The sequence below is a fragment of the Neolamprologus multifasciatus genome, chromosome 7, assembly GCF_963576455.1.
Source record: "Neolamprologus multifasciatus chromosome 7, fNeoMul1.2, whole genome shotgun sequence".
Classification (NCBI taxonomy): domain Eukaryota; kingdom Metazoa; phylum Chordata; class Actinopteri; order Cichliformes; family Cichlidae; genus Neolamprologus; species Neolamprologus multifasciatus.
In genome coordinates, this window is record NC_140445.1 from 51,542,245 (window position 1) to 51,556,427 (window position 14,183).

At 40.4% G+C, this 14,183-nt stretch overlaps 1 protein-coding gene across 4 annotated transcripts in view; it reads left to right on the forward strand.

The window, feature by feature from the left end:
• LOC146515305 (1-phosphatidylinositol 4,5-bisphosphate phosphodiesterase zeta-1-like) overlaps nucleotides 1–14,183 on the forward strand; it is a 43,870-nt gene that overhangs the window by 19,206 nt on the left and 10,481 nt on the right. For 3 of the 4 annotated variants that reach the window (XM_085167735.1, XM_085167733.1, XM_085167734.1), the window contains 7 exons: nucleotides 1,399–1,591; nucleotides 3,276–3,477; nucleotides 6,450–6,594; nucleotides 6,855–7,007; nucleotides 8,674–8,865; nucleotides 9,074–9,230; nucleotides 10,273–10,389. In XM_085167735.1, coding sequence (XP_085023861.1) covers nucleotides 1,405–1,591; nucleotides 3,276–3,477; nucleotides 6,450–6,594; nucleotides 6,855–7,007; nucleotides 8,674–8,865; nucleotides 9,074–9,230; nucleotides 10,273–10,389 — 1,153 coding nt within the window. In that variant the 5' untranslated portion in view covers nucleotides 1,399–1,404. The remainder of the gene's footprint in view (nucleotides 1–1,398; nucleotides 1,592–3,275; nucleotides 3,478–6,449; nucleotides 6,595–6,854; nucleotides 7,008–8,673; nucleotides 8,866–9,073; nucleotides 9,231–10,272; nucleotides 10,390–14,183) is intronic. The other variant, XM_085167736.1, reaches the window with a different exon arrangement.

Genomic DNA, 14,183 nt, shown 5'->3' on the forward strand with positions numbered 1-14,183 from the left:
TGGGAGAACTTTGTCTAGAGCAAACACCGTGGCTTCTCTTTTATTGTCTCTCATGCTGAGTTTGGAAAAAAAGTAGTGTTTTAACAGTGAGCTGAGGTAAATGCTGAGATGCATCTCAGGCTCGACATTTCTACTCACTACTTCCTGTGTATTTTTAGAGAGCAAGCGGTGCATTGTGTCTCTGAAACGGGAAGGTAAAATATCTAAAAGGTGACATGAAAAATATTCTAAGCTGTTAAGTCTTAAATGGGCCTAAATCTCGCACTTTTCTTCCTTCAACACTATCATTATGGAAATTAAGTGTTGCAGAAAGTCATGAGCATTCCTAAGTTTCATGCGTACTATTTGATTTGCAATTTTTTCAATTCCAAAGAAATGATCAGTCTCTAATTTTTATGGTAGTTCCATTTTAATGGAGAGAGACAAAATATCAACCAAAAACACATCACATAAAAGTTATGAATTGATTTGCATGTCACTGAGTTAAAAAAAAGTATTTGATCTCCAAAGCAATACATCACTTAGTACTTGGTGGAGAAATCACTTTTGGTAAGTACAGCAGTAAGTCGTTTCCTGTAGGTGGTTGCCAGGTTTACACACACCTCAGGAGGTATTTTGGCCCACTAGTCTTTGCAGAAGCTAGACCACTCCATGAACTGCTGGAAAACCCATCAATGACTCATATTCAGTGTTCTGGCTGAGGGAAGTAGGTTCTCATCTAACATTTTACAGTACTCCCATCCATTAGCACCTCAGTGCGGTGAAGTTGTCATGAACTGAAAAACACCATCTCCACCATGCTGTGGAGATGGTGTTCTTTGGGTCATTCGCAGCATTTCAGTTCCTTTTGGTGTCATCTGACCACAGCACTTTCTCCCAAGCATTCTCTGAATCATTTAGATGTTCACTGGCAAAGTTAAGACCAGGACCCTGAAAGACCCTTCTTGAGCAGTAGAACATTTGCCGGCAGTGCAAGATTTCAAACCATTACAGTGTAGTGTCTTCTTGTTGACTGTGGTCCCAATTGCTTTCAAATCATTAACACACTCCTCTTTGGTAATTTTGGGTTGATCCACCACCTTTCACCACATTCTCATCATGTTGATGATCTTGTAGCTCATTCCAGCCTTTTGCAGGTCTAAAATCTTGTCCCTGACATCCCTTGACAGCCCTCTCGTCCTACCCATCCTGGTGGAGAGGTTCGAACAGAAGAAACTGATTGTGTGGACAAGCTTTAGACACATAACGAGTTAAGATCAGAATGATCTGTAATCGGCTGATTAATTATAATCTGTGTTTTACATGGGCAAACAGCCAATCTGTAGGAGCTGGAATTGAGAATAAATGGAGCAATAAGAGTAACAATAAGAGATTGCAAGGCTGTATAATTGTGCACAGGGATAGATGAAGAAAAGCAAGCCCCCCTCCAGGAGAGCTGAAATCCATCAACTCTACCAAGTCTACACTGCAGGACTGGAAACTTTGAGTGTCTGTGCACTGCTGACGTTCCTCCACAAGGAGCAGAAGGAACTCACAGCAAATGAAGAAAAAGCAGAGAGTTTGATCGATAGATTTGAGATCAACGAGACAGGTGAGTAAAGGGATAAATGTGGACAATGTCTTTTGGCTTGCTCATTATCATGGGAAAAAATACTCTATTCTTTGGTGTTGTCACGTAAGGATGCTAATTTAGCTGTAAGAGAATTTAAAGGCTGTGATGCCTGGCTGGCAAAATGAAAGAAGGAAAGAAAAACAAATGGAAGAGTAAGGCACATCAGCCTCAGGCTAATGGACCTGGCTAATGGATGTTGTCCAGTGTATTGTGGGCTAATTCACACCAACACAAACAGCAAAACAGAGAAGATAAAAGACTTACAACTAGTCTGTGCCATTAATACACAGAAGCCAGGGCTGTCCAAATTAATCAAATTTTAATTTCAGTTAGACTTTTGTCTTTCACTAATTATCAGAACAAGAGCTCTCGAAACACATACTTTTAGTTTACTAACGTTGAGTTGAGTTCAGTTTTTTAAAAGGATTTTGGTGTTACTCCTTCTGAATTATTATTAAGTTCAAGTAAATCAAGTTTCCAGACCTCCATTGTAATTGTACAAGCACAACAAAACTGCAAACATGCCAACTGTGGTGTGAAACATTAAAAACAGTAAATAGGTTTTAAAAGTCTTTCGACTTTATTTCAAAGATATATTTCTGCTCTTTTTTAAAGTGTAATAAACCCACTGTTTTGCCCAAGTTTGAGAGTAATTGGATTAAATAAGCTTGTCCAATGATGTTCATACAGATTTGCATCATAATTAAGGAACCCTAACAGAAGACCTCACTTTCTGCCATTCTTTGCATAAACAAATGTGCTAATGTTTTTCTTTTTCTGCACTTGCATGAAAACTGTATCACACATTTCTCTCAACAAACTCAGTTATTTGTAGACGAATTGCAATTAAAAAAAAACAACATATTAAATCATACCATAGTTGATGATTTTATTCAAAATAAATCAGAAAATCATCCAAACTGCTGAATGTAAAAGCAGGTACAGTTGGTATGAATCATCAACAGTGTAGTCAGTAAAATCAACCGTTTCACAGCAGACAGTTTGTCAGAGCAGGGAGAGCTCTGATGGTGGTGAAAGATATTTTATTAATGAAGTTAGACATGGCACTGAATCAGCTTACACAATACCAGGAACCCACAGCTAGTTCACCCAAATGAAATGCAGTCTTTTTTTTTCTTTTTTAATTTAATGTCAGATTTCTTTCCATGAAATTCAGCGTTTGAGCTGACTGTTCAGCTGAATGAGTTTTATTCCCACCTCAGACTAAAGATAATTACAGTACACTTGTGACATCACAATTCATTACCAGCAGAAACTTCACAGAGGCTACATCATGGCTCTGGAGACGCTCCACTGGTCAGTCCTCTGCTGTAATCTAATTTCAAATTTCTAAACAGCTATTTGATGGACTGTCACAAAATTTCACCCAGCTACTTGTGGCTGTAGGAAGATGACTTATAATGACTTTAGTGATTCCCTAACTTTATTATCTAGCATGATCATCAAAGAGGTTTATGACTATAACACACCAGCCGTAACTCTACCAGAGATGTTATAAGAAGGACTATTGTTTTACTATTAAAGTAACATGGTATAGATAGAAATTAAATGCAGTTATCTGGCTTGATTGTAGATGCTGTTCTTCTTCTTTTTTTAATCCTTAAAGATGAAATTTAAGTCTTCTCAATTCCTCCTCTTCCAGCCAGAGAAAACAGCTCAATGACCTTTGAAGGGTTCCTCAGGTACATGGAGTCCAAAGAGTGCTGTGTGTTCAACCAGGCCCACACATCAGTGTACCAGGACATGAACCAGCCTCTTACCAGCTATTTCATCTCCACATCACACAACACCTACCTGACCGGAGATCAGCTAGTAGGGCAAAGCAGCCTGGATGCCTATGTTAGGTAGGGAAGCAATGTTTACATACAGTGTTCCTCTTCACTTAGCAGTATTTTAAAAAGCCTCGACAATGCCAGAGGGAGTACTGTGAATATGTTTTAAGGCACTGAAGTTAAATTGAGAATGCTTTGAATAGATTATATCATAAATAGGTTTTAGTTGATAAGTCGAGTATGCTATACCAAGCACAGCAAATGGGAACCCCCCCCCCCCCACACACACACACACACACTCACACTCAAATATAATCAATATTTGGTGTATCCAACCTTTGCTTTTAAGTTTCAGTGCCCTCTGTCTCTTCATATAATCCAAGACTGACTCTATGAAATGGAGATCAGGGTTCTGTGGGAGATATATCAACGGTTCTTAGACTCTTTGTTCTTCTTGCCTCTGAAGATAGTTTTTTATGATTCCTGGTGTATTTGCTGCCTGTATATAAAAAATGGATGTAGTCAATATGACCTTACCCATTGGTTTCTTAATTCTGACTCATCTTTTTGGCCTTCTCCATGTTATTTTTGTATATTTATTTTTTTTGGAGCCAGAAGTGAGCTACTTTAAATGGTAAATGGCCTGTATTTATATAGCGCTTTACTAGTCCCTAAGGACCCCAAAGCGCTTTACATATCCAGTCATCCACCCATTCACACACTGGTGATGGCAAGCTACATTGTAGCCACAGCCACCCTGGGGCGCACTGACAGAGGCGAGGCTGCTGGACACTGGCGCCACCGGGCCCTCTGACCACCACCAGTAGGCAACGGGTGAAGTGTCTTGCCCAAGGACACAACGACCGAGACTGTCCAAGCCAGGGCTCGAACCGGCAACCTTCCGGTTACAAGGCGAACTCCCAACTCTTGAGCCACGATCGCCCTTAAATGAGAAGAATAGAGTTCTAAGTTATCAGCTAAGGCTTCCAAGCTTGATTAGCAAACTGTATTCATAAACTGCACGGCTTCATTGCACAAACACACATTCTTTGACAGGTTGTACCACATACTAAGCACTACAGATTTTCCTTCTCACTGTCAACAAGTACTTGCTCATAGGAGGTCTTCTGATTGTCTGGTGTTTTTTCTCATTTATTTTAGGGTTTTTAAACTTACAATAGAAAGTACCTTGTGGTGCCTGTTGTTGCATTGCACAGAATCGACTAGTTGTTGTATATGTGCCTTTTCAAACACGTGTTGCCAACAGAGAAGTTGCAGAGTGCCCTCTTGTAGACAAATGATCTAATGTCATAACCTAAAACATAGTTGAAGGGTGTTTTGCCCTTCTCGTTTTTTACTTCTTAAATTTTTACTTTTCAGTGCAACAAATGCCTTTAGTGACAAGAAATAGCAAACGTCATATAATAAATAATCTATAGAGCATAACATTTTTGCACAACCCATTTATATGTAAAATTATGCCAATACTGGTGAAAGTCTACTTGCAAATTACCAAATTTAACCAGTAACATATTATGACAAATAAAAACAATCTTTTTTAAAAAAGCAAAATAGCAGAACACAAAAAATGGCTGAAATGAAGCTCTAAATGCCCTACAACACAACATTAGTCTCCCTCTCCAGGCCTACATGTTTGTCATTTGGATACTCTTTTGCGCTCTGGTTTCATTGACCCAGTCCTGTGCTGAGGCAGACAGTGAAATTGCTGTGGTGCCTTTATGGGACAATGGAGGTGATTACAAAAGAGGCTGATGGAAGCAGAAGTGCTGTATTTATGGTTCCAGTGAAAGTGCTGAGTTCCCTGGCTGACTGGTAGAGCGAACCCTTCAACCCAGCGGCCCGAGAGCTCTGGTTTACTTAGATAATGATGCAATGATCTTGAGAGGAAAGCAAACTGGCAGGAACAGTAAGCTGCTTTATAGAAATCCCACTAGCTCACAGGTGGGAGAGGGATGAAAATAACATGAAGCGAATGTATACTAGTTACGAGGAATGCATCAAAAATACTAAAATATGCACCCTGGTACTTGTTAAAATGTGATTGCGTAACTGTGGCTGTGTATGTATCACATTAACTCTCACTTCAAAAACTGTGATATGAGCTAATTGTGTTAGGTAAATTGTAAAAAATAATGTTGAGAACTGCACACTTTGGTCCCCTTTTTCCAGAAAAAGGTGACACTAGTTTTATTTCAAAGCATCAAAGCTAAAAAGACGAGTAAGCCTTCTTTGAAACTTAGCATTACAATAGAAGCTGAAGAAAAGAGTTCGCTTGGCTCTCTCAGAAGTTCAAAAATGCTTCTGAAGGCACTTGTAAAGATTTGTTTAAAAATGTGTATTTTCACCCAAAACCACTAATGTACAATCGGTCAGTAGTTGTAGTCTGCTAGCAATCTGTCAGTGACTGAGACTTTTTTTTTTATAAGTGTGTGAATGGCCTTTGATCAACTTTTTGCACTGCTGACTTCAACCTGCCAGAAAACCTGTATTTATGCAATGTTGTTTGTGTCTCTGTTTAAAGTTTTAGCTGGGCATGTTGTAACTGACTCAGAGCACTATAGTGCAGGTTACCTGATACCGAATGTGAGCACAGGTACTTGTGAAGGCATGATGACATCACACCTGGAAAGACTATTTTACTGTCTGCTGTAACTCAACCAAAGAAAGCAAAAGACTGACAGTGTGATGCTATGAACTTTGCCTGCAATAACAGAGCCTCATTTAACACTTATGTGACATTTTATTACTACAAAGAAAAGCACCTGAAAGCTGACACAGACCGCAGCTGTTTTGCATGCGCCAGGCTCCATTTAAAACACAAATAACTTCTAGACAAGCATTGATTGAAAATGTTTGGAGAAAAAGGCGGATATAACTGTGTGTCAGTGTTGCATGAAAAAAATATTATAAGCAAAGTGATTATTTGCCCCAACCACTTTGTGAAAGTTTTTTTTCCTCCACCGTCAGAAAGCAATCTTGTATAAGATACAGTCTGTACACGTGTGTGCTTCTGTCTGGAACAGTGCTCTGAGGAAAGGCTGTCGCTGCCTGGAGATTGACTGCTGGGATGGGCCAGACACGGAGCCCGTAGTTTACCATGGCCACACCCTCACCAGCAAGATACTTTTTAAGGATGTCATCACCACTGTGGGGCAGCACGCCTTTGAGGTAACAGCATGTAGTTTGTTACATGATTACTGCTTCTGGCGTAGCAGCCAGCTCACTCACTCTTGCCTCTGCAGGTGCCAAGAGACCCTACCGAGCAGCATTTGCTCTCATTAATAACCTCTCTTGCCTTCAAACTGCCTTTGATTTAGCATTTCAGGCCATTCTCTGTGATGTACGACCATACAGAGAGAACAGTCAAGTTGCTGGTAATAGGGTCTAAACGTTCTTTTTTTCTTTCTGGTTTGGATTTTTATTGACAGGTGTCTGCTTATCCAGTGATTCTGTCTTTGGAAAACCATTGCTCCCGGGAGCAGCAGGAGGTCATGGCCGAGTATCTTATCTCTATCCTGGGGGAAAACCTGCTGATAGCTCCCTTGGATCACCCAACTGCGGGAGACCTCCCAAGTCCAAATGTAAGACTCAGAAGATGTGAGAATTAGGCTGTGTGAGTAGCAAAAAAAAGAAAGAAAGGAGATGAATCTGTGTTTAACAGTAGAACAGCTGTTGCAAGCGGAAGAATGATGGTGTTTGCACCTGTAAATCCTCATTGTATGCCATAGCAAAACAAAACAAGGAGACCTTTTCATCGTCACAAAGGGCCTCATTAGTCTCCCTTCCTAGGCTTCCCAGGCTCCCTGTCCTCCGCAAGCATGCGGGGTAAATGGACATCTGCATTTGCAAGCCTCTTTAATCTCAGAGAGTCACAAATCTAATGTAACGTAGTAGACCCTGATAAGTGTCCATCACTTTGAGACTGTTGAGGCACTTGAGCCGACTTCTCCTTTGAAAGCATCTGTCACAGCTCATTATGAAGTGACCAGTATGAAAGACAATGAGACTGCAGTATACTGACTATGACGAGGAGGATAAAGGCTTTGTGGATGAATGTGTGCGGTCTCATGAGAATCTCTTTGGTACTTCTGATTTCTGCTGCAAAAATGAGCTGTGCTCTATCCTTGGAGCACATATTCTCCATATCATTTTTATCTTTATGACTTTGGAAGTAGCAGGCTTACGTAGGAGCCTCAGCTCTAACGGTTTCATCTTGACTATTAACCCCTGCAGCTGGGACACTCAGTCAGTTTTCATGTTTTAAAATTATGCAGCTTCACACATGCTCAAGTTACTATCTAATTATAAAAGTGGAACCAATCTGTGGTTTTCAGGATTCCCTCATTACTCCTACTAGTTACATCAAAGGGTTTTAAAGCTGTTTACACAACTTTTCTAAGCTGTGGAAAAGATGGAAAAGCCAGTTGTCTTGGCTCAATTTTCAATTATCCAGAGTTATTGTGGGATTAGATATAAGCTACAGTTAATTAACATGTTATTACGCCACTTTATTCTATTTTTACTGTCAGCGTGAGGCGAAACCCCCCTCAAGAACCAATTATTCTTTCCTAAAGTGCATCAACATAAGCAAAGCCTCAATTTTAGCTCTGCAGACTATATAATTTTGTGTACAAGTGATGGAAATTTCAAGAAGTGAAGGGGCCAAGTGAAATTATGAAGCTTGTAATTTTTAGACCATATGGTCTCTTACAGGTTGTTAATGCTGGCATATCTGTAATTAGTTTGAATAATTTGCCTGTGCATACAGCATGCATTGACACTCACTTAACATGGAGCTTCCTCCAGACCATGTTTCTTCTTCTTTTTTTCTTTTTTTGGCTTTTAGCACATTGCTGCTCATTGGAAAAGAGAGCCCTTTAAAGTACTAACAGATATGGAGTCCGGACGGTGAAATGCAGGAGCAGATGTTCGATTCGGTGATTTGATACACCTGCTGCTTCTCTTGCTTTTCTTCTTATCTGCTCTAACTGTGTGTATATACTGTATGCCCCGCTGTGGATGTGACTCTTTGAAGAACAGCGTCTTTGTGGCAGACCATAGCGGTGGGAGTGGGGTGGTTTGTGCAACAACAACAACAACAAAAAAAAAAACGAAAAAAAATTGGTGTTTGTGCCCAAAGTTTGAAGATGCAGAAACAGTTTGGCTGATGCAAATATGTGGCGTGTTTTAAAAGTGCTGTGTTGATGTTAGTTCGCATTCATTCATGTGTGACTTGATCCTGTGGAGGATTGCCAGGACCTGAAGTATAAGATCCTCATCAAGAATAAAAAGCTCAAGCATCAGATTAAGACAGAGGATGCTGCAGAGGGAGAGGAGAGTGCAAATGAGGGTGAGGAGGAGGAGGAGGATGAGGAGGAAGAGGATCATCAAACAAAAGCAAAGTTCTGGTCTCCCAGAAAGGCAGGGTCAAAGAAGAAAGTAAGTCAGGGTGTTTTTGTTTTTATTTTATTTTTTCCAGTCAGCTCAAAAAAGAAAAAAGAAATCATCTACAAAAAATAATGTTTGAAATGTAAAGGTAAAGGCATTTTGCATGAGGGCAAAAAGGCATAGCTTTCAACCTGGAACTGTTACTGGAATTTCAATGGTGTTTTTTGTTTGTCTCTTCTGTCCTTAATGCATTGAGTAGAAGAAGAAGGTGGTGGTAGCTGAGGCTTTGTCTGACCTTGTTATATACACAAGGTCTGTCAAGTTCATCAGTTTTAGTCACTCCAGGGACAATCAAAACTGTTATGAGAACACATCTATGGAAGAGAAGAAGGCTTGCAAGCTAGTCAAAGCTTCAGGTAGAGTCATTTATTGATTTAAAATCATTAAACAGGAGAAGTAGGATTTATAGATTAAAGTAATAAAGGATGTGTATTTGTAATTGTGAATGTTACAAAATATTATTCGGGTGAGCCCAGCAGATTTCTCTTGATTTATCATCCCACTTTTGCAAAGTGCTCAGTGTGCATAATTACATTTCTCATCCAGGAGTCTTCGGATGGAAAATGCAATTACAGTATACCGGCTATAAATTCCCAGAACAGCAAAGGCATATTGAACATGACATATATGTTAGAAGGAAGTAATTTTTAAGGAATAAAGCATGAGAACAAAAACCCAGAAATGTGACTCGTACTTTCATTGCTGGGGAAGTGAAAAGAGCCCTCAGAGGTTCAAATCAGCGGATAATCAGTTAAAGTGTCAGCACGCCGCTAAGCCACAGCATACTGGAGAAACAAAGTGATAGAGAGAAATGAAATCTGTTTCCTGCTGAGGAGGAATGACACTTTTCCACACATACAGCTACATTATGAGCTGGTTGACTCGGGTGTCAGCAACCATGAGCAGTCTCGGCAAATCTAGCTCAAAAGCGTGGTGGTTTTGACAATCTCTGCAGGAAAATCAAACAGCTACTGTGTTAAAGATAATGTATAGACTGAAGCTGTGTGCCATGCTTTTCAGTCCTCAGAAGGAGGATAATTATACATGGATCAAAATGTAATTTCTTGAGACATTATCTTCCCCTTTTTTTTACATTAAACAGTATAGCGATTCACTTTCTGCAATGTTTTACAATCACAATTCTTTATATTTGAATAAAAACAACACATTAAGGTTGACAAAACCAAAAGCTTGAGCTGTAGTGTAATGAATTTTAATCATTCCAATGAGAAATAGTGGGATATGTCTATAATCTGCTCAGGACAAATCAAATCCCTACAGATAATGTGTCATGTGGTTCCATTAAACAAATCAACAGCTGTCAAGTCTTAATCGGTGGGCATTCTGATTAATGTGACCATTGTCATTGATGCATTGTTTGTCCCGTCTCTCTTTCAGGTTCGGATTTTGTTGAACACAACCAGAAGTTCCTCAGTAGGATTTATCCTACGGGCTTGAGGATGTCTTCCTCAAACTATAAACCTGTGGAATTTTGGAATGCCGGTTCTCAGCTCGGTGAGTTGGAAGACTCACACGGAATACTCAGATACTCGCTCATTATGTACACAAAAGATATTTTAGTCAGACAGCTCCCATTTGATATGGCTGATTTATTACAGCAGCAAAGAGTTTGACGTCTGAACTCACAAATGCGTTACAGTAGAGATACTGGGCAGTGATGAGATAACATCCCCTGGAGCCTATACAGTGGGGCAAAAAAGTATTTAGTCAGCCACCGATTGTGCAAGTTCCCCCACTTAAAATGATGACAGAGGTCAGTAATTTGCACCAGAGGTACACTTCAACTGTGAGAGACAGAATGTGAAAAAAAAATCCATGAATTCACATGGTAGGATTTGTAAAGAATTTATTCGTAAATCAGGGTGGAAAATAAGTATTTGGTCACCTCAAACAAGGAAAATCCCTGGCTCTCACAGACCTGTAACGTCTTCTGTAAGAAGCTTTTCTGTCCCCCACTCGTTACCTGTATGAATGGCACCTGTTTGACCTCATCATCTGTATAAAAGACACCTGTCCACAGCCTCAACCAGTCAGACTCCAAACTCCGCCATGGCCAAGACCAAAGAGCTTTCGAAGGACACCAGGAAAAGAATTGTAGACCTGCACCAGACTGGGAAGAGTGAATCTACAGCAGAGCAGCTTGGTGTGAAAAAATCAACTGTGGGAGCAATCATCAGAAAATGGAAGACATACAAGACCACTGATAATCTCCCTCGATCTGGGGCTCCACGCAAGATCTCATCCCGTGGGGTCAAAATGATCATGAGAACGGTGAGCAAAGATCCCAGAACCACACGGGGGGACCTGGTGAATGACCTGCAGAGAGCTGGGACCAAAGTAACAAAGGTCACCATCAGTAACACACTACAACGGCAGGGAATCAAATCCCGCAGTGCCAGACGTGTTCCGCTGCTGAAGCCAGTGCATGTCCAGGCCCGTCTGAAGTTTGCCAGAGAGCACATGGATGATACAGCAGAGGATTGGGAGAATGTCATGTGGTCAGATGAAACCAAAGTAGAACTTTTTGGTATAAACTCAACTCGTCGTGTTTGGAGGAAGAAGAATACTGAGTTGCATCCCAAGAACACCATACCTACTGTGAAGCATGGGGGTGGAAACATCATGCTATGGGGCTGTTTTTCTGCCAAGGGGACAGGACGACTGATCCGTGTTAAGGACAGAATGAATGGGGCCAAGTATCGTGAGATTTTGAGCCAAAACCTCCTTCCATCAGTGAGAACTTTGAAGATGAAACGAGGCTGGGTCTTCCAACATGACAATGATCCAAAACACACCCCCCGGGCAACAAAGGAGTGGCTCCGTAAGAAGCATTTGAAAGTCCTGGAGTGCCCTAGCCAGTCTCCAGACCTCAACCCCATAGAAAATCTGTGGCGGGAGTTGAAAGTCCGTGTTGCTCGGCGACAGCCCCAAAACATCACTGCTCTTGAGAAGATCTGCATGGAGGAATGGGCCAAAATACCAGCTACTGTGTGTGCAAACCTGGTAAAGACCTATAGTAAACGTTTGACCTCTGTTATTGCCAACAAAGGTTATGTTACAAAGTATTGAGTTGTATTTTTGTTATTGACCAAATACTTATTTTCCACCCTGATTTACGAATAAATTCTTTACAAATCCTACCATGTGAATTCATGGATTTTTTTTTCACATTCTGTCTCTCACAGTTGAAGTGTACCTCTGGTGCAAATTACTGACCTCTGTCATCATTTTAAGTGGGGGAACTTGCACAATCGGTGGCTGACTAAATACCTTTTTGCCCCACTGTAGGTGGATGCTACAGGCCAGAGGGGGCAGATGGGAGATCTTGCATAAAGATTTTTTTTTCATCTTAAATAGGGGGAACTGGTTTGTTATGTGGAATTACTAAAGTGATCTTATATACTCTACACATGCACATTCCTATTTGTTTAGAGATTCTGAGATTCATTTAGTTTAGAAAAATTTTCCAAGTGCATGCAGTGTTATCTATTATGCAGTTAAGAAGGCTGCCAGAATTATGGAAATATTTAGAAAGCAGTTAATTAATTAGACCAATCCAATTACAGAAATGAATAGGGCATAAATAATAGATGGTTCCCAAACAGTTTAATTTCAGAATAATTAAAGACACTAAGGCTACGTTCACACTGCAAGCAAAAGCGCATCAAATCTGACTTTTTTGACCCTATGCGACCCATATCTGATCATGGTATGACAGTGTGAACGGAACAAATCCGATATTTTCAAATGCGATCTGGGTCACTTTCGTATGTGGTACTGAATCTGATACATATCTGATGTTTTAGAAAGCGACTGCTGTTTGAATGGTCATGTCACAGTCTTTTACGTCACTGACACAAGACAGACGCCAATTATCAGCGCCGGAGAAGCACCCGATAAGACATCGCGAATGCTTCCTGGCCATCCCGTATAGATGTTATTGAAACTGTTGGGAAGACAACGTTGGAGAAATGTGAACATTTTATTTGTACTGTATAATCTGCAGATTCTGACAGACATTTCCAACTAAAACACTCTAAAACAGCAATAAGGATGATTATTAGGCCATATGTCAATAACAAAATAACTTTATAACTTAAAGCAAAATTGTGAAACGTCAAGTCCGAAACAAGTCTTTATATTAAGGGCCATCAGTCAAACAATACTGTGTGGTCTGGGTCTAAACAGAGCGCGTTGCGTGTGACGTCTTCTTTTGCGCATGCGGGCCGCTTTGAGGGTTCACACTAGAGCGCGTTTGCTGTCACATTTTATTTGTAGTGTGAACAAGCAGACAAAAAAAAAATCGGATTTGATCCAAAAATCGGAATTGAGCATTAAGACCTCCAGTGTGAACGTAGCCTAATTCAGCAACTAGGTATTTATTGATATCTTAATGGGCAATAAAAGAAGATCACATATAATAAGAGGAGTTAATGATTCTTAATGAAATAACCACTGCTTTGCTCTCACTTATGTTTCTTTGAGCGAAACCCTAAAAATATCAATTTTGATGTGTAAAACTATTTTTCCCCCCACTGTGTCAACAGGAAAGAAAATACCTTTGACACAAACAAATAAACTGCTTTTTTACTTCGGTCTACTATGAACTCTTGAGATGAAGAAAACTGCAGCCCAGAAGACTGACTGTCAAACTTTAAAGGAACAACCTGGCCCAGTGTCCTGTCGATTACCTGTGAAAAGAACATTTCATTCCAATCTACAGCTTGACTGCCTCATCTGTGTTTTCCCCCAGAGCAAGTCCTCTCCCGGCCGTTATCACATCTTTTTCAAATCGATTTGCACCCCACTAAATGCCCCCTTTCTTTAAATTACAGCTAGCTTTCGATCAGAGCTCTTTTTTTTCCCTCCATATGACATACCTGTCCTCCCCGAGATTCATCCTTGAGGTAATCTCCGTAAACAGGTTCTTGGCAAAGGACGATATTTGCAACACTCTAAGCATTCTGGTTTTTGTTTGCAGTCTTTTTGCAGTCCAAACAGCATTGACCAATCGCATTGGAGAAAGCTTTGGTTCCCTGCAGGTTGTGAGGAGTGAAAAATGGGGATTGCATTTGTCAAATTGCAATTTTGACGCCAACGTTTTTTGTCTGGTGACGAGTTCTTTAAAATGTAAATGCATTTGTAAGCAATGACAACACATGTTTCGGGAACTTTGGCCCGGATATTAGAGAACTATGTCCAAATGCCCCGAGACATTGTCCCCAGAGCTAAGTTGTTGGATTGCAAGTCATGCATTTCCAGTTTTTGTTATGGTTGTTTTCCATTAG